The following is a 21,424-nucleotide window of genomic DNA, read 5'->3' as shown; positions in this document are numbered from 1 at the left end:
GCATGGGGTGTTTTCCTTTTGTTTTTCCAGTGTTTTGGTGTTAGGCCTGTTCTTGCATAAGTGACGTGGCAGTTTGTAAATATTTAAGTCTTCCAATACAATGCAGCTTCTGTTTGTTCCTTTACAGGTTTTTTCCTTTAGCTCTGATTTACCGCCATGTTCCCTGTGTTTTTCATACATCTTGTTTAAGCTGGTTATGTTCTACATGTGCATATTTCTAATTGCTGTCTCTAACCATTTATCTTTAGGATGCATTTTTATTGTCATGACTTTCATTTATCAAATGAGCACGTTGTAGGTTTAGCTCTAGTCTTTCACCTGTTTCCCAGAGGTGTGGCACTGCAAGGTAGTGTGCTCCTTGGAGTAGATCAGACATCCTGAAAACAGTGGATATTACAATGCACAAAGTCTAATACCTTAGTCTTATCATTCAAACCTCAGACACTAACAATATTACTTTATTAATAAACTTAGAATTAGTTCAGGTGAATTCATGGTTTTCTTCTAAATAAGTCCTGAATGGTTTGGTTTATTTCATGTGATCTCTTTGAAAAGAAATTGAAATATTGTGAACAACAGTGGAATACCAGTAATAGTACAAATGTGGAAATCTACCCAATTCATTTTTTAAGGATTTATCCAGGTTTTAAACCATTGATTCTAGTTAGGGCTGGGCGATATGGCCAAAAACAATATCACGATAAAACATTTCATGTCAGTCGATGTCGATAATAATCACGATAAATGTGGAATTATTATTTCTTTCAAGTTTAAAGGCAGATTTTTTCTCCTGAGTGAAAGTTGAAGAAACCAGACAGTTAATTGGTAAATTAAACAACTCTTATTTTAACACTTGCCAAACAGCAGAAACATTAAACAAATCTGAGGTAGAGAGTATTCCTTTTTATGTCAAAAGATGCATGAGTAAAATTTACAAAATAAATATCTTAATAGAAAAATTAAATACTGCAGTGTGATAAAACACACATAGAAGATGGCTCAGACAGACTGCAAAGTTTAAAGTGCTCTGTTTTATGTCTGATCGTAAAAAGCCAAAATATCTCCAAATTACCAAAGTTGAATGACCTTTTCTGTCGACGATGTCATCGCCCTTCGAGCTGGTCGTTGGCAGAACTACATTTGCTTCAGTGTCGCTCATTTCTCCACTCTAACTGCAGTCCTGTCAGCCACTACCGTGTGGGTTAACAACACCACGTTAGCTGCCCGGTCTGCAACACACACGCACACTCACACAGTATTTTGTGCGCATGCGCAAAGCATAAACATGTATATTGAACATTTATCGAACTTTTGTTAAAATTATATTGAGGAAAATTATATCGCGATAATTATCATTATCGAATTATCGCCCAGCACTAATTCTAGTGTGTATAAACTGGGTTCTGGCACATGATGAATTCTGCTATTGTTATTTTTTTTAGCTAGTCTCTGGGATTGTAATTAATTTTTAGTTCTCAAAACATTGTCCTTGGGTAACCTTAATGAGCTTTGATAAATTTAGAAGAACATACTGTTGCACACTAAAAATTAAATCTTAAAATGTGAGATTTAAATGTTTCATAACTGGTTGTGTTTTGAACACGCACAATTTGTTGAAATGTTAAAATCCATTTAGGATTATCACAGTGGTTAAAATTCTAACTCAAGCTCAGAAATTAGTTTTAAGAAGAGCATTTGTCATGTTTCCCTTCAGATATCTGCAGCCCATTTAAAAGGTTTGGGATTTTATACATATTTAAAGGTGCTGGATTTCATTTTTTGCCAGTGTGGCCAAATTAATGGAAGACCCATACCTACAATTTGAAGATGATTAAATTTGATGTGCTTTGAAAATCCATTTGTCTCACAATAGTTTTGCTTACCTTGTACAGGACTCCAGGTTTAGCCTAAGAGTAAATAGGCATTCTGAATAAAGGCTCCTTGTTTTGCTTTTATATGGCATATCAACATAGAAATTGTAAGACTTTTTGCAGTTTTCACAAAAGCAGTGATAATGGTTTTAAATAATACGTATTCCTGATTTCTGCATGCTTCTGAACAGTCTAATGTAACAACAATGTTGAATTTAGTGTTAAAATATCCATCTATGTAACCACCTTTACTTTTTTTTTCTTTTATAGTATACAGATAAGGAGGAGGTTGTCTTGTGGATGAACACAGTGGGACCGTACCACAACAGACAAGAAACATACAAGTACTTCTCCCTCCCGTTTTGTGCAGGATCGAAAAAGACCATTAGCCATTATCACGAGACTCTAGGAGAAGCTCTTCAAGGAGTGGAATTAGAGTTCAGTGGGTTGGACATAAAATTTAAAGGTAAGCACAGTGCAAGCTAAAGTTTGCACAGCAGAAAATTCAGCTCAGGAAATCTACGCAAATACAGACTCATATTAAACCTTTTTTTTAGGTTGTTAGGTTGAGTGTTGCCCTTAATTAAACCATTGCACATCTCGGCATTAGCAGCAAGACTCTTGCACAGATTGCTGAGAGAAACCATTGCATTATCATCATTATAATAATAATATCATAATATATGATCATAATAATAATTGCTTACATTTATATAGCATATAAATATATTCTGGACACTCCACTCAAACCGCTTTACAGCTAATGTGCAGCATCCACCTGGATGATGCAGTGGCAGCCATAGTGCACCAGAACGCTCACCACACATCAGCTATCACTGGGGAGGAGAGCAGAGTAATGAAGCTATAGATGGGGATTATTGGGAGGCCATGACTGGTAAAGGCTAATGGGAATTTGGCCAGGATGCCGGGGTTACACCCCTACTCTTTTCGAGAAACACCCTGGGATTTTTAATGACCACAGAGAGTCAGGACCTCAGTTTTACATCTCATCCAAAGGCGCCTGTTTACAGTATAGTGTCCCCGTCACTATACTGGGGCATTAGGACCCACACGGACCACAGAGTGAGCTTTACATTACATTACATTCTAGCTGCACTCATAATGTTGCGAGAAATCAATTGTATGTTTGCCCAAGAAGAATGGGCTTCTTCAGGTGTTTGTGCCATTGTGGAAAGTAATAAGGTGGTTAGAGCGCTTCTGTCAGCTCCATGTAGCAGGTGGGGGATAACCTGTACCATCAGCCTTGCACATCACAGATGGCCCTTTGGCAGATGTTCCAAGCAAATCAGTATGGCTTGGTGAAGTAGCATATCTAGCATATCCATGTCATCTTTATTAAATATGCTTTTTTGTAAAATGATATTTCTGGGGAACACATTAAGTTTGTGTACTTAGACACAATGTCTGAATGTTTTTTGCGTGCTACTTTTTTTAATGGATGAAATTAAATGGAAAAATGCCAGATGCAAGATTCTTATTTCTGTACATGGACGGTTAGTCACTCACTAGAATGAAATCGTATCTTGTCACAGGTGGGTGGGTTGAGAAAAATGTGATTCTTCTTAGTCAGCGATGGACTTTATACAGAAGGAACTTCTTTTAAAAATGTAAAAAATATATTTAATGTCAATAAAAACACAGCAGTAGATAAAAGAAGCTCTTGAAAAAGGCCAGGATAGTTGAATGGATTAGTCATTTGTCTGATCTAATCTGCGTAATGAGATATTATAAAAGACCAAGAGGATGAAAAATATTGAGTCTGAGTCAAGTGAGGTAACACTAAACCCTCATAATACTCTGCTACGTCTCTACTTAGCAAACAGTTTTATTTTCTTTACAACAGGACTAAATGGACATTGCTCATCTGGAAATAGTTTGATTTTGAGATATTGAGAGCTTTCCCATACAAATATGTGTTGAGAAAGTGCCCCAATGAAGCTAAATTGGTTTATTCAAAATCCTGTAAAACTTCCATGTTCTTTTTAACCTAACATTTTAACTTATATTGACATACTGGAGAGTACTCATAAATACAGAAGGGCATTCAACAGAGCAATTTGAGTAAAGTATCTTGTTTAAGGTACTCAGACATAGTATCAAGTCATGACCCAGTAGTCTGCAATCTAGACCCCTTAATACTCAGCAGTCCAGGCGGAGGAAATCGCACATATCTGTCAAATTCAAATTGAGTACATAAATGACAAAAAAAGGGAAACTAGTATCCACTTGTGAGCAGCAGAAGGCATTTCTTTACACAAAGTCTTCATGGAGTATATATTTAGTTATTCCATTTTCCTGTCAGGTAATGGTCATCTTCACTGGGATCGGTCTAGAGACTAGTGAGTGTTTTGGATTTATATGTGTTTATAAAGTTCCCCATAGTGAATAAGATGAGCTACTGCATGAGGTCTCCAAGTCTCGTATTCTTAGTATCCACTGTTATTTCCAAGTGCTAGGTTAGAATAAGAAATGTTGTTTTCATATCCTTACAGACGAGGTCATGCAGACAACATACTGTGAAATTGAATTGGACAAAACAAAACGAGATGCCTTTGTTTATGCCATAAAGAACCACTACTGGTACCAGATGTATATTGATGACTTGCCAATATGGGGTAAGTGATCTCTGAAGTTCTTTAAGGTACAAATGTGATCTTGTTTACACTTATGGCCACTTATCCTGTTACTATTACCTCACTACATTTTGTACTTTTTGAACTGCCCTTTTTGCAGGAGACAAAATATAGATAAGCTTAGTGTCAGCTTAAGTAAAAAAAACACTTAAGGTTCCTGTTTCTCTTCCTTGCGACTCCAGCATCTGCTGTGTTAGGTGCTGAGCTCTTATATAACAAAGTCCTGAACCGAGCAGTTAATATAACATTTAAACATTTTAAGACGTTTCCTTTTGCAACTAACATCGTTTTATAAGTGACTTACAATCTGAAGTATTTCAAGGATGCATACGTTTGGAAAAGAATGAGAACGTAGAATTTGCTCCCGAAAGGAGGCTATTTGGCACTATTCATTAATTTCAGTTAAGCAACTTATTTCTCTTGATGGTTCGTCTGAGGAGCTGGGTTAGGCTGTAAACTTTTAAATGCAGTCTAAGCTTTTTTTGTCTTGTTTGTTGAAGTATTACTAAGAACTTGCACTACTACCTCAGGTAAAGTACATCACCACCTGCTTGGAGAATTGAACTGGTTTGATTTGCAGGTGCCTTTGGTACTTTATTGGTAAGTTGATGTTAATGTAGTGTAACAGTAGAGCAGTCAAGCTGTGCAACCCAGTGGTTTAAGTGAAGCATGAGCAGTAAGTATCATTCTTAATTGCATCCATTCATTTTCAGTAGCCATGTTGAAAAGACCAGTGAGTCTGTACAGGGAATCTCTATTTTTTATACTTGCATTTTATTAGCACCTGCTGGTGATGTCTCCAGGGCAGGATGTTACATCTTATCGCAGCTGTTAACACTTGTCTTTCCTTTTCAGGCATAGTTGGAGAAGCAGATGAGAATGGAGAAGATCACTACCTCTGGACATACAAGAAGTTGGAGATAGGCTACAATGGCAATAGAATTGTTGATGTGAATCTGACTAGTGAGGGGAAAGTCAAGCTTGTGCCGAATACAAGAATTGCAATGTCTTATTCTGTAAGTTTATTCATAAAGCTTAAAGTCACAAACCTACTAGGATGCCTGTGGCATTTAAAAATATGTACTGGGAAAAATTCTGACATTTTTCCATGGGGAGTGGTCATTATGAAATTATGGAATGGTTTTTCACAGTCAAGAAATACTTTCTTTCAGGTCAAGTGGAAAAAGTCTGATGTGAAGTTTGAAGATCGATTTGATAAGTATCTAGATCCATCCTTCTTTCAGCACAGAGTAAGAAGACTTTTCAATAGTTTTAACTTATCTTACTATATTTCCTTTGTGTCCACTACCAAAACTAGTTCCTTCAACACAGCAGGCATATTGGTGAAAATGTCTAGTGCACCTTCTACTATTAATGATATTTTTTTCAGTAAAGAATAAATTAATAGAAATTTCTTAAAGATTGCAATTTAACAGTGGAGGTGCATTTATTACAAAATGTTGACTATAGTAAAATAATTCATGGAGCCTCCTTCATGAGTCTATAATCCCTACTTGTACATTTCATATTAATCTTGTCTTTTTTAGATTCACTGGTTTTCAATCTTTAATTCCTTCATGATGGTGATTTTCCTGGTGGGGCTGGTTTCAATGATTCTGATGAGGACATTGCGAAAAGACTATGCCAGATACAGCAAAGAGGAAGAGATGGATGACATGGTCAGTGTTCTGTGTATATTGTACAGGTTAAAGGATATTAGTCAGGGAAGTGAGTGCTTCCGTAGCATGTGAGCTCAAAATGGGTACAGACTGCGCTTAGCCAGCAGCCATATCACTCGGCAGCTTACAACTGGTAACCCACTGAAGCTCAGCAGGTGTGAGCCTGGTCAGTACCTGGATGGGAGACCTCCTGGGAAAAACTAAGGTTGCTGCTGGAAGAGGTGTCAGTGGGGCGCTCACTCTGCGGTCCCTGTGGGTCCTAATGCCCCACTATAGCGAGGGGGACACTATACTGGAAAGATGCGCCGTCCTTCAGATGAGACGTAAAACCGAGGTCCTGACTCTCTTTGGTCATTAAAAATACTCTCAAAAAGAGTAGGGGTGTAACCCCGGCGTCCTGGCCAAATTTCCCATTGGCCCTTACCATCTATGAATTGGCTTTATTACTCTGCTCTCCTCCCCACTGATAGCTGGTGTGTGGTGAGTGTACTGGTGCACTATGGCTGCCGTCGCATCATCCAGGTGGTGCTGCACATTGGTGGTGGTGGAGGGGAGTCCCCATTACTTGTAAAGCGCTTTGAGTGGAGTGTCCAGAAAAGCACTATATAAGTGTAAGCAATTATTATTATGGCATTTGTTTTCTTGGAATTTGTAATACCATTTGAATTTTCTTTTTATAGTGTATTGCATGTTTTGTAAGTCATCCTGGATAAGGTATGTTCTTTGAAAATGAAAAAACATCAGCAGTGGTTATAAGAACTATATGATTGTACAGAATGTCTATGTCTAATGTCTAATGTCAAGGAATACTTGGATCAGGTTCCTTCATAGTCTTCATTGCTCAAGACTAAAAAGGTTCAGTTCTTTTAGTGTGATGTTAGACATTCCTTTATGGCTGTTATGGTCCTTTATGAAAGTCTATGGCTGTTCTTTTCTGGACTGATTTCAGAGAAGCAATACATTTTTTATAATGTTAATTAATTGTCCACAGTTTTTTTTTGCATTGTTCAATTTTAGTATAATATTGTGCAGTTCTAGTTCTATATTCTGACATTGTTTCATTTTGCCCAAAAATGAGTTTCTTGTGTTTGCCCAAGTTCTACAGTATTTTGTAATCGTGCAGTTTTGGTATTGTCTGCAGACTTGGGTAGTTTGCTAACTATTGTAGAACTTAGATCAATTTGCTACTGAGATTTGGTAGCTAGTTGTAGAGACCTCTTGAGAACAATCGTGAGACATCCACAAAGATGACAGTATGTAAAATATGGTTTTTAAAGCTGGGGGAAAATAATAAATAATGTTAATTTAGCACAACGAACTGTCAGAGATTACAATTTACCTGACACTGTAGTCAAGCTTAGAAAAGTGCTTATGGAAGACCCACATCCCTAACCTACTGTATCTGCATTGTCTGATGCAGGATCGAGATCTTGGTGATGAATATGGATGGAAGCAGGTTCATGGCGATGTGTTCAGGCCTTCCAGCCACCCCCTGATATTCTCGTCACTGATTGGTTCTGGCTGCCAAATCTTCTCAGTCTCCCTCATTGTTATTATTGTAGCAATGATAGAAGATCTGTATACAGAGTAAGTACGGATGAAGCTTATCACTGTCTTCAAATTATGGTGTTTGTTTCGACAGCCACACATTCTTAACTTCAGTCCTAATCTCTTATCCATGCTATGAAATGTTTTTTTTCAGAGATATAAAAAAATCCCTTGCAAGGATTGTCTAAAATGATTTTGCTTTTTAACACATTGATGCATCTGTTATACACTCCTATAGATGTGTCTGATTCTTTTGAACCTGTGGCGTGGTCTGTTGGTTCTTTTAGTCTCTTTGTTGTGAGAATCAGTTTGTAGGGGAAGTGTCTTTCTGTTATATTATTATACACTTAGCCGTGATCTCCAGTGATATTAGCTTTCTCATAGGACTGCCTATAAGAAACGATACATTTAAAACAAAAACTGCATTCTTTCCATGAAACGCTGCCCTTAAAATTGTCCTCATACTCCTGATAGCATTGTCTCTGACTGCTTTGTCGTACTGCTGTGTGAAATTAGTTTATTTAGTTTTTTAGCCCATTGAAAAGTCCCTCGTCATATTTGTGAAGCCATAGTTTCAAGATGGAAATTCGTTTTGCATCTACAGCTGACCAGTAGATGGCAGGATCTACTTACACACTGATCTATGTCCTGAGTGTTTCAAGGAAACTCATTTTCATTTTCTATCTCAGTGTGTGTCAGCACTCTAAATGCGGGGGTTTCACGGTTTTTACAACTCTTGTTAAATCTTTTAATGGGTCTTGTTTTGGAATAGCAATACTTTCTTAATTTCTTAACTTTCTTAAGGGATATCACTGGGATATCTAAATCTACTTTGAACAAACTGCAGTATGTCCAAAATTAAGCAGCCAGAATCCTGACCAGGTCTAGTGCAAGTGATCACATTACTCCTATCCTGGAGTCCTTGCACTGGCTTCCTGTCAAATTCAGTGTGGACTTTAAAATCCTCATGCTAACCTATAAGGCTCTGCATGGCTTGGCACCTCAGTACCTGTCTGAACTATAATCGCCCTACTCCCCACCTCACAACCTTTGCTCTTCTAATTCTGGTCTCCTAACTGTCCCCCAAGCCCATCTAGATTCTATGGGTGACAGGGCCCTCTCATGTTATGCCCCCAAGCTCTGGAACTCTCTCCCCAAGGATATCAGAGAGTCACCTTCTCTAAACTCATTCAAATCCAGACTCAAAACCCTCTTTAGAAGAGCCTTTACTTAACTGGTTCCATTCTTCACCCCTCTGCTTTTCTTAGTACCACCATCCATGGTCTCCTCTGTATATTGTAATTGTGTCTTATCTTGTGTATTCTTTCTATTTATTGTTGTTGTCATTCTGTAAAGCGCTTTGAGAAGCCACCTTTAAAGGTGATATATGCTGCTAAACTCGTGCATTCTGACTGGAATGTTTTCTTCATACAAAAATAGCAAATATAGGAACCAGCTAACCAAAGACTTCATCTAATAGATACAGCAGATATCATTCTGAAGCCTGTGGTATTAAAACAAGCTTGTTTTCTGAATATATGGCATTATGTAATGACATTTTAAATTTTGGCTCAAATGCTTTCATCCAAAGGCCACACTGAACAGTTGAATAAATAGCCCACAAGCTTGATGTGTTTGTATCTTTTAACAGAATGCCTACATACTGTAACAAAATGTGCAAGAAATTATATATGCAAATCTCATTATACAATAAAAAATACACTTTTACATCCCTTCAATATAAAGGAGTGCTAATAAGTCAGCTCTTATTTGTTTCTGTGACAATATTAATACAAAATGTTCATGTTTACTGTATCTTATTTTTTAGTCCTGTATGTTTTTTTTTAACTAAAATGTATTAAACAGGTCTCAAACAAATGTAAAAACATGTTCTCCTACTACTGACAGTGTAAATATTTTTTTAAAAGCTATCTTTAAGATGTGGACATATCCGTTCATATGGATACTTAATGGGATGGACAAAAAATGTCATAGTTTTAATGTTAATTTAATGCTTTAGTTCTGGAAGAGGCTGCAGAAAATCTAGACGGTGTTAATTGTGTAGTAGGTGGCAATGTAACTGTTTTATTAATACTGGCTACTTTTAAGTGCTTCCCCTTTAAACACTACTCCCTTTGAAAACAGCATGTTTCTCTGTGAATTGTACGTGGAAAAATAAGCTAACTTCAATGTACAGTATATTTTATAGAAAGCGCCACATTTCTTGTTGCTTTTTTTGTTCATTTAATAGAATTCAAGATCCAAGTTCATTTCTTGAAGAAAAAAAAAAGTGCTGATTTACTTTTAGTTTTTAGTCTTTCATGTTGAAAGCAAAGTGCAAGTTCTTCATAAAGAAAACAGGTGACTCATCACTTCAGGTGTTTGTACATGAACTGCAAAGTTCATGTTGGTGATACTTCACATATTGGACTAATTTATGTAACCCATCGGTGGGAAAGTTAGAATATAATTAGACCAAATAAGGTCAATTTAAGTGTTTCGATAGTGTGGCGTTATTGCCATAGTAGTTTCATGTGGAGAATTCTGAAAGTATAAAAAAAGTTGAGCATGCTTACCTTCGACACCTAGTGAAATCTGAAGCAACTGTGTTTGATGAACAAATGGCTTGATTGTAGTAAAACATGCCTGTGAGGTTTTTGCAGGTGTTTTGCAGATGTTTGTTAATGGCAAAGGGGCCAGTGTGGGGAGTGGATTTGCTCGTGCCATTATTCTTTACTTTGTCATTTTCGACTTTCTTGTTCCTGCACCATTTTCTGCCTATTCTGGAACATGACAGATGACATGCTTGGGAATCTGAAACTAATCTCAGTCCTTCCAACGGAACGTGGTAACAAGGCCAAATGCTTCTATACTTAAACAGGATGCAAGAATTACTACCACTGTTCTGTATTCTTTACCATCCGGTATTGAAATATTTAGTTTTTGACAAAAGTGACTGTCACCATATTCCTTGACATCTGTCTGTGGAGTGATTATGGAAGACCACTATGGTTTTCAGGCGTACATGGAGATCTGGAGCCTGTGAGGTGATAAGTGCAGAATGACAGAAATGGGCTTCCAAATTCTCAACAGCCTGGCTACTCCTCAGTGGCTCAGTATTGAGGCCACAGTGGAGCTTCAGAGAGTTAAAGTAGATTTCATTTTGTGACCTGGTGAATTCCTTGTCCTGTTTTTCTGATGGGTTTTATGTAGGGTTCAGTTCTCATTTTAAATTTAGGTTGCTTATGTTGTTGTTGATCCTACTGTCATATAAGTCTCCAATAATTAGAAAGGTATTGGTGTCTTCACCAATATTGCTTAATAGTGAATATTTAGAAGGTGTCTAGTCTTACTGAACAATGTGTAGGGTGTTTAAATTTGAAAACGTCTGCTGAAAATTAAATACATTCCAAAAGCCCTTTTAAGGGAGAAGAAACATTGAGTAATTTAGTGTGCAAAAGTGAAACCAGATTGAAAATGTATACTCTGTGAAAGTTGCTGGTCTGTTTTCAGAAAGAAAAAAACTTGCCTTAAGAATATTGACCACACATTTATTGCCTCTTCACAGGAGGGGATCCATGCTCAGTACTGCAATATTTGTCTATGCTGCGACATCACCAGTGAATGGCTATTTTGGTGGAAGCTTATATGCCAAACAAGGAGGTAAGCTTTTTTTTTGACAAATTGAAGAAAATAACCACTATCGTAGGTTTTTTCTGTGTACTATTTAATAGTCCAGGTATAATGTGTTTTTTTGATAGTTTGGCAAGGATCAAGTTTGCAGAAGGTATACAGTAACTCATGCCATCCACAAGTGTTTTTTTTAGTTTTTTTATTTTGTTTTGTTTTTTGGGGAAACTTTCACTAAACAGTCAACCTTACATATGATCCTTTTTTGGTTTCCTGTGAAGTAATGTGTTGTTTTAATAACATCAGCAATATCACTTTCGCAAGTTTTAATAAGCTCCAAAATATTTTAAAAAATTATATTTTGTATTTTGTAAATGCAATTTTTATTATTCTTGAGTGCCTCTGACAGGAAAATAACAGAACTTCAAATATTAGTTTCTATGTGGTAGAAACATGTCATTATAGCATAGTTGCTGTGTTTTGCAAAACAAAGACTAATAAATTCAGAGGAATGCCAAACATCTGCTATTTTATTGCACACTTCCTAAACCTTATATTTTCAAAGCACTAGGAGATTGAAGATAAATCTTCAGGAATTATGGGGAGAAGAAAGCAGTATTTAAAAATATTCATTCTTAAGGATTCTATAATTGTTTTGATATTCACTGATGAAACACGCTTTTTTATTTTGCAAGTATTTTTATACTAATATTGTTGTCCTTACGTATGTGTATAATGTAAAAAAAAGTTTATATTTACAGCGCTGTTCATTTAATTATTTACCCTTTTCACACCTAAATACAGTTCCAGTTAATACAAGGTATAATTGAACCATATATCCTGTTTCATGAAAAAGAATATTCAGCTTTGCTAATCTAGCTCTGGAGGTTAGGAAGATATTCCGCGTCTGATCTCAAGCAGTGCAGTTGCTTTTTGTTGCAAAATGCAATTTGAATTAGTTGAGGAAATGAAGAAAACATTATCATGCAAAGTTATCTTTCAAGTTAAGCTTTATTTTTAGCTTTTTTAAAAGACACTAGATAAGTTGGAAACAGAATATAAACAGTGGCATCTATAGCCCAGTTCTCCTTCTGGAGAAAATGAAAATAAGGTGTCATTGTCTTAACCGTAATCTTTTGAAATATTAAAGTGAGTAATTCTGGAGCTTAGGGAGAATTTCCACGTCTGATCTCAAGCAGTGCGTTATCATTAAGAAATGCAGCAGGGTTTAAGGTATGTAGCTTCAGGCAGGCTCGGATCCTGCAGGTGTGATAATTACTGAACTGATGCACCATGGTGGATCTGGACTTGCATAACCTGTTCAAATAGTTCATGGGGTGCAGTCATAAGCCTGTGAGGTGGCCAGGCTAGCACAGAGTATAAATGCTATCTGGAGGTTTAACTTCTGTTCTACTCTGTGTAATGGGTCACAGTCTCCTGACAGATTTTGAGTTACAATATGAATAGCAGGGGAGTACAATTTCCCTTTTAAGCAGCCAAGTTCATCATATAAGCTCTAGTACATCTAAGCAAGTACAAGAAATTGGAAAAAATTCTGTCTCGGTACTTTTCTAGTCAAATAATGTCTGACTACTATTAAACGGCTTTTGTAAGCTGTACGTTCTATTATTCGGGAATACTTTTTTCTTCTCTTGTCTGTGAGTTCTGTGTGAAGGTGCTGGTTCTCGGGGAAGGAGAGAACTTCACATAGAAGATATAAGACAAAGGTGATATAGTTGCACAGGGATTTTCCCTCTATATTATCACTGTACATTTTCTATTAGAGAAGGGATTGCAGTAGATGATGACTGTCACTGTCACAGCTTCTAGAGAAACCATCAGTTTTTCCACCAGTACCGTTGTAAAACAATGGTCTACAAAAGTTTTATTGATGTATTTTTGTTGGTGGAATTTGAATATTGACGGTAGGACTATCTTTGTATGAAACATAAGCAATAATGATAAACTGAATATATTATTTGTAAGGTCAGTCTCATAGGAACCTTTCAAAGCTATACAAAGAAGTTGACAGTTTGCACTGGTCTGTGCTGCAGTAGTGCGTGGCTTTACACAGCACTCCTCGAAGAAATGTGCAACAAAGTGTTTACACAACTGTTAATGAATCAACCAAGTCTTTGGTTTAAATCTGTCAAGTGATAGGATTAACTGCTGTTCTTAAAGAGAAATTTGTAAGTTGCGGTCTCTTTTCCCCTTTTCTATTTACTCCTAGTTCACTCACACTCAACATAAAGGCCTAATCTCCTAGCAACAGTTATCTTTCAGGCTTTCATCTGTTTGGGTACATTAGATTAATCAATAAGGACTTGTTTAATCAGTCAGAAAATGTATCATTTTAATTGATTAGAAATGCTAATAGAAATTGAGGAATATTTTATATAGCAATTGCTATTTATTTCTATGAATGTGATCACTAATTTGGTCTGTAGTCAATAGTGGATGGAATTGGCTCCGGTTTCTCTGTTCTGCACAGAATAGCAGTATATGAAGGTAATATACACAGGCAAAATAAACAAAACATTACCTGTGTCAGGAGTACTTTTTGTGCTGACCTGTAGGACAGCGACACAACACCACCATGCTACAGTGAATTTATAAATACCACCTTGTTTCAGTTTTCCTTCAGTTTTATTTGTACCACACACTGAGGCAAGTGGTGACAAGAGCACCTTACGAATGATGCTTGCATATTACAATTTAAGGAGGTACTTGGTGATGTCATTATGCTTGTTAATATTGTGCATTGTCGGCAATGATTCCAGCATGGAGCCATGTGGTCTTTGCTCTATAGGGCAGTGGGTAGCAGATTCCTGAAGGTGGGCAACATGCAAAGCACAATATCTTAAGTGGTATAAGTGAACAAGGCCCTTTGTCTCCAGTTTTGCACAAATTTGTCATGCAGGAGTACACATTTACTTCAGCTGTACATGGTCAAGCAAATATGAAACTAGAAGGTGTGATCTAAGGGGATCTAAGGCATTTATTGCCTACTTGTTACCTTGGTACACGTTAGTATTCAAGAAAGTTTTCATTATGATTCATCATTATAGCTGTGTCATGAGGCAAGTTATAAACAGAGATGAATTCGGAGCGGTGGCTCTGTGGTTAAGGATCTGCGCCTGTGGGTGGAAGGTTGTCGGTTCAAATCCCGAAACCGGCAGAGGATTCCTACTCCATTGGGCCCCTGAGGAAGGCCCTTAACCACAACTGCTCCAGGGGTGCTGTATAAATGGCTGACCCCGCGCGCTGACCTCAAGCTTCTCTCCATGTCTGTGTGTCTGTGTCTCATGGAGAGCAAGCTGGGGTATGCAAAAAGACGAATTCCTAATGCAAGAAATTGTATAGGGCTAATAAAGTGATGTTATTCAATGCATAATTTGAACAGTGCTCTCATTAAGATTTATGTAGAATAAGGAGTCATGATAACACTAACTTCTGTCGCATGCTAGCGGCACAACCATTACCAGTCAGCAAATGCACGCAGTATTTTGTGTGGACTCCTGATTTGTATGACATTTGATTTTCTTTATGTTTTTAAATTTTTAATGTAATGTGTATTGGCCAAAAAGTTAGAAAATGTTATGTAATATGTTGCGTTTCCTTGAAAGGAGAATGAAGGATTTATCAGTTAATTGTTTTTGTTGCAAGAATCAATTTGAATTAGTTCAAATGAAGAAAACATTATCCTGCAAAGTTATTTTTCAAGTTATGCTTTATTTTTAGCTTTTTAAAAAGACCTGTAGATAAGCTGAAAACGGAATATAAACAGTGGCATTTATACTCAAGTTCTCTTTCTGGAGAATATGAAAATAAGATGTGTTGTTATGCTAACCGTGATCTTCTGAAGTATTAAAGTGAGTAAAAATAGTCGCCCAGGAAACACCATGATGGAACACTGAATTATCACATTCCTTCAGAGCCCCTTGAACATGGGCGCAAGTATAGCTGATGAACATTGAGACTATCACTTTTCCTCCATCTTAATTGTCCTTAAACAACTGTGACATCAACAGATGTCTATAATTTGCAGGACAGTTACCTCTAGCTCAATCTTTTCCTCATCCATTCAGTATCTATATCTAAATCTTTCCGTTTATGACTTTGACAATGCACTTGATTAATAAAATATTAGCCTCAAACAATTAAAACCCGGCTTGAAATTACTGTACGTTTATCTTCTGTGATAGTGTTCCTGCTATACAATTTTCATTTATTGGAAATGTGGTTTTCTGAATGTACGTGTTTTCATGTTCATTCATATTGGGAGTCATACCATTAGAAATGTGTTCACAAGCTTGACTTTTGCAAGTAATGAAATGCAATCCTTGTATCTATTTAAAATATATTATAAAGTTGTAGATTAGTCAGGGCATGCCTATATAATTGCAATTAAACCATGTTATTTCTGTTCGTGGTGTTTTAGTTCAGTTATACAGTGTCTTTATTTGCCTTCTCATCCTTTTCATATTCGAATAATTTGATTATATGTGTCTGATTCCCTGCCAATCTGGAAAATTGCTGCTTGACAGCCACAATTATAATTACATCAGATCTGTTTGCATTAGTGTGTTGCCTATATCTTGCCTATATCTTGCTTCACTATAATTATTCTGTTGCAATTAGATTTTATCATTTGGGATTTATGATCATGATTTTAATTCAAGATGACACTCTAAACATGGTTATTCATGACATTAGATTATACTGATGCTTAATATAAATAAGAACACTGCACAAGAACAGTTTTAGACTGAAGCAGCTGCTGTCCATCATTTTGATGAGTGCAAAGGACCAAGTCAAGGTTAATTCAGTGCTGAAAAATAAAACGCTTCAGCTGTTGAGCCTTCTTTGGGCGTCCTCATCAAATTCAGGTGTCATTTTTGATGAATGCTCGATTTGTCAGTTTTCCCACGGAAACATTTTAACATTTATTTTAATTATGTCTTAAAACTGTGGACAATATCTAAGTTTCTATAAATCTTTTGGTGAAATTCAATTGCATTTTTAATATTCCATCTATAAAACCTAACTCTTCATTACGCCTTTTAGAGCATATATTGAAGGCTAACCTTCATTTTATCACTATCATTCTTCTCAAACACGGATGTCTGTTGTGCTTATTTGGTTAACAACTTCCAGAAAACATCAGATTTTGCCAGATTTGCTTGGTTATTGTGAGTTCAGTGTGACTGAGAAAACCTAAATTATGACTAATAAACTGCCCTAAAAGTAATCCTATTGTTCTAACATTTTAATTTTGTTCCTTCCCTTCCTTACTAGTCTGGCAGTTATATGTATTCTTAGATGTTTTGCAATTGTTTAATCCTCCTATCCTGTGTTGTACAGTAGTGTTACATAGTGTTATTATGCAAATGCAATCTGTATGTTTCTTTAAATAATACCCGTTTTGGGAGCCTCTCAGCACGTGGAGAAAAGCATGAGAAATTAAAAGTGTGTTGCTGAAAACTTGTTTCACACAGGAAGAAGGTGGATCAAGCAGATGTTCATTGGAGCCTTCCTGATTCCCGCCATGGTGTGTGGAACTGCATTCTTCATAAACTTCATCGCCATCTATTACCACGCCTCAAGAGCCATACCTTTTGGCACAATGGTGAGTGAGGAAACGAACATCAAAGGACCCTCTAGTCGACATACTTTTATGCCACGTTTTGAGCTTTCTTTTAATACAATCTGGTCTTCATGGTTCCCTAATGTCTTAGTGTTGTTCATGAAAACAAGTTCTTGACAGATTGGTGTCATAAGTGTTGATTCCGTTGACTAACTCGGTCTTCTGAAAGAATGTTTGTAAAAAGTTATTGGGATTATATTTATCAGGGGATGAGTGCGTTGTATATTTTGATGAGATGTTAAATGTGGTACAGGTTAAATCTGCCAAAGAGAGAAGGAACCTTCTCATTCCAACATCTATATATTAATACAGGCTGACTGGACCTCACTAATTTATGGCTGGACATACCAGTTCTTCAGATATTTTTCTCCTTTCAGTGTATTTCTAATTGCAGTGCTCCTTGAGAGTCTAGAACAAGATGCATTAAAGCCATAAATATTTATAGTTTCATACTCTGTGCATGTACAGCCCTTTCACTGAAGGAAAGCAAAGTGTGGGAAATTCAATTGGAATTTACCACAAATCACACCTATATTGAATTCAGATTTAAGTTCCTTAAAGCCCCAGCACAATGTAAACTAGATTGTAATTCTAACTGTTCTTTTTATAAGTACTTCTCATAAGTGATGTTCTTTAGTTTTAGTAATCCTGGGATGATAGTAAGGTCAGATCTTACACATTTTGTGAAGTAAAGAAAATCCTCAAAAACAATCTTTGGCTTGATTTATACAGCATAGCACTGCTGCTTCATTAGGAAGTTTTTAAACCAAGGACGTAAAATTTGGTGATCTCTTCCTCTAAACGTCCTCTGAGACGCTATAGTGCCAGCTGGTATTTTGGTCTTGTTTTGATTGAAGGATTTATTGTGGTTACAGAACAAGAGATTTTATTGGTTGACCAAGGAAATATGTGAAGTAGCGCACATGACAGAGATGATATCTGGTGACCTAGTAGAACCCAAGTGTTAAGATGATGCTCTTATGCTTTTTTGTAAAAACATTTAAGCAATAAACCTGGTTGATTTAATGTTACTTGTTGCAATAGCCCAAATATTTAGTAATTCATTCGCTGATAAGGAAACTAAACAGAAGTTAATTCCACACTAAAAAGTAAAAATGTTTCAGCTATGGATCCCTTTTCAGGTTTCTTTTTACTTTTCAGCATGGAATTAACCTTTTTGCGCTGTTAAGCATATTTCACATTGGGAACATGTGTAACAATTTGATATTGCATTTGGACAAGATGTGCAAGTCATTTTTCTGAGCTTTTTCTTGCCATTTCTGAAAGCTTTTTGGACTCATCTGCTCTTAAATATGTAAGTGCATTTATTATACAGGTTGAAAATCCTTTATCCGAAATTCCAAAATCCGAAAACCTCCAAAATCCGAAAGTTTTTTGAATGCTGACATGACACGCCACAGATGGAAAATTCCGCAAAGTGTGGGATGGTTCCACCACGTACAGCTGTTGTGCACCGCTAGGAGTTTTCATTTTGTTTACCTGTAATCATATGCAATGCTTTGTTTTTATACCGGTACGGTACTGGTACAATGGAATTCTTACTCACAGAAAGTCTCTCGATTGTAAAACAAGTGTAAAAAACAAGACAAAGTGCAAACAGTGCATCAAGACAATGTACAAACAAACAATAGACAATGTGCAAGTAAACATGTAGACACTTTGAATGTGAACAATACAGACATGTAAACAATGACTGGAGATGTGCAAAAGAAATCGTAAAGAAGTAGATGGTGATGGTGTAGGTGTGGTCTGAGGGGGATGGCTAAAAGTGTTCGCCAGTCTCACTGCTTGTGGATAGAAGCTGTTGAAGAATCTAGTGGTAAGTGTCCATATGCTCTTATATCTCTTGCCTGAGGACAGTGGGGTGAAGAGCTCATGCCCGGGGTGGTGACTGTCCTCTGTGATGGCCAGAATTCTACCACGGCAGCAGTCCTCATAGAGCTGTTTAATCTCGGTGAGACCGCAGCCGATGATCTTCTGGGCCATATTGACCATTCTCTGCAGTGCCTTTCTTTCTCGCGAGGAGGTGTTGCCATACCACACGGTGATCCCGTTGGCGAGGACGCTCTCGATGGTGCAGCAGTAGAAGTTCACCAACACATGTATTGGCATCCCCCATCGCTTGAGGCACCTCAAGAAATAAAGGCGCTGCTGAGCCTTCTTCATGATAGAGTCAGTGTGCACAGTCCAGGTTAGATCTTTAGAGATGTGAATTCCCAAAAACCTAAAGCTGGTGACTGTTTCCACTTCCGTTCCATCAATATTGAGTGGGCTGTGAGTGTATGGCCTGTGTCTCCGAAAGTCCACTATTAGCTCTTTCGTTTTCTTTATGTTCAAGTCCAGGTTATTGCTACGACACCACCTAAGCAGCTGTACAACTTCATCCCTGTAAGTGGACTCGTCATCATCACTGATCAGTCCTATTATAGTGGTGTCATCGGCAAACTTAATGATGCGGTTGTTAATGTGCAGTCGTGAGTCAATAGGGAGTACAACCTTGGACTCAGACAGCAGCCTTGTGGGGTTCCAGTGCTCAGGGTGAGTGGTGTTGATGTTTTATTGCCTATCCGCACCACCTATGGTCTCTCGATAAAGTCCAGCAGCCAGTTGCAGACAGAGTTGCACAGACCTAATCCCCTGAGCTTTGTCACCAGTTGACTGGGTATGATGGAATTGAATGCTGAACTGTAGTCCACAAACAGCATTCTCACATGAGTTCTTAGTGTCCAGGTGTTCCGAGGCTGTATGCAGAGCCAGGGAGACAGCATCATCCACTGATCTGTTGTTCTGGTAGGCGAACTGCAAGGGGTCCAGGGACTCTGTGATGGAGGAGTTGATGTGTGACAACACCAGCTTCTCAAGGCATTTCATCACCACAGATGTTAATGCTTCTGGGCGGTAATCATTCAGGCATGTCACTTTTGTCTTTTTGGGGGTTGGAACAATAGTGTTTTTTTTAAAGCAGGTGGGGACCATGGACTGTGACAGGGAGGAGTTAAAGATGTCCGTAAACACTGTGGTCAGCTAGGCTGCACATGTCCTTAGGACTTGAGGTGGTATCCCATCAGGCCCTGCAGCCTTACGGATTTTCACCCTGCTCAGAGTCTTTTGCACGTCCTGCTCTGAGACTTTCAGAACAAACTCGCCCTGCACACTTGGGGTCTTCTCAGCATTGCCCGTGTTCAGAGCATCAAAGCGGGCATAGAAGTGGTTCAGCTCGTCAGGCAGGGATGTGTTGTTCGTGTCAATCTCCTGGCTGCAGCCCTTGTAGCCTGTGATTGACTGTAATCCCTGCCACAGCCTCCGGGTGTCAGCGCACTGCGTTTCAAGCTGCACTCTGTAGCTCCGTTTGGCGCATTTTATGGCTTCCTCTAATACATACCGTGATTTCTTGTACAGCTCTTGTACAGACTTGGGTTCCATCCCCAAGCTGTCCCATTTTATAGATGCAATCAATATAAAAATATTCCAAAATCCGAACAAATCCGAAATCCACAACACTTTCGGTCCCAGGAATTTCAGATAAGGGATTCTCAACCTGTAATGACATTTATCTGTAGCATTTATCTGCTACTTGGAAATTTAGTTTGTCCTACTAGTACTGTTTGTATGTTGTTGATTTTTGTCATGCTGTCTTAAGCTGCTGATAGTTTAGTTATAAAACCTGTTCTTAATGCATTAAAATCACTTTTTTTATGTAAGTAGAAGTAAATATTCAAAACCAGTTAGTTTTCTTTCCTTTCCTGCAGTGTTAGGGCTAGGTCAAATGAAGCAGGAAGGTTAAGCATTGCTACCTTGTAGTGCTGGGGCCCTGTGTTCAGTTCCAGACCTGGGTTGCTATTTGTGTGGAGTTTGTATGTTCTTGCCACGTTTGTTTGGTTTATTTACCTGATGGTGTCTGTGTGCGACCTGTCTGTGATGGACTGGCGTCTCATCCAGGTTGTATCCTGCCTTGTGTCTGTTGCCTTCCAGGATAGCCTCTGGCTACTCCTCGATATCCTGTATTGGATAAAGTGGATTAGAAAAAGGATAGAGTTTTTAATATCTGAGACACTGTCTTAGTGTAGCTGCAAGCTTTTTTTAACAGTCTGGTGTTTCCCATAAAAAAATGGTGTTGATAAAGGTGATGAAATCCACAACCCATCCCTGCTTAGAGCCCACTACTGTGAAATAATTAGGATTTTGTTTTAAAACAGTACATAATACAGAAGGTACCCATTTAGAATAAGAACGGAGAGGAATAATAATTCTTTAAGTGCTAAAGCTAAAGCAATGTTATATCTTTCTGAAATATTTATGCTTGTGCATTAATCCTGTTTAAGTACATGGGAATCTCCAAATTGTATAGTTAATTTTATGAACTATCAGATTTAT

General features: G+C 37.6%; 1 protein-coding gene across 1 annotated transcript in view; it reads left to right on the top strand.

Moving 5' to 3' along the window:
• tm9sf3 (transmembrane 9 superfamily member 3) overlaps nt 1–21,424 on the top strand; it is a 41,653-nt gene that overhangs the window by 4,541 nt on the left and 15,688 nt on the right. Inside the window, exons 2-9 of the mRNA XM_006630722.3 lie at nt 2,142–2,337; nt 4,385–4,507; nt 5,381–5,541; nt 5,698–5,775; nt 6,073–6,204; nt 7,625–7,791; nt 11,321–11,415; nt 16,881–17,011. Of these exons, the coding sequence (XP_006630785.1) occupies nt 2,142–2,337; nt 4,385–4,507; nt 5,381–5,541; nt 5,698–5,775; nt 6,073–6,204; nt 7,625–7,791; nt 11,321–11,415; nt 16,881–17,011 (1,083 nt within the window). The remainder of the gene's footprint in view (nt 1–2,141; nt 2,338–4,384; nt 4,508–5,380; nt 5,542–5,697; nt 5,776–6,072; nt 6,205–7,624; nt 7,792–11,320; nt 11,416–16,880; nt 17,012–21,424) is intronic.

Source organism: Lepisosteus oculatus, chromosome 4, assembly GCF_040954835.1.
Source record: "Lepisosteus oculatus isolate fLepOcu1 chromosome 4, fLepOcu1.hap2, whole genome shotgun sequence".
In the NCBI taxonomy this organism is placed as follows: domain Eukaryota; kingdom Metazoa; phylum Chordata; class Actinopteri; order Semionotiformes; family Lepisosteidae; genus Lepisosteus; species Lepisosteus oculatus.
The sequence above is the reverse complement of the archived record's forward strand: the minus strand, read 5'-3'. Positions and strand labels throughout refer to the sequence as shown.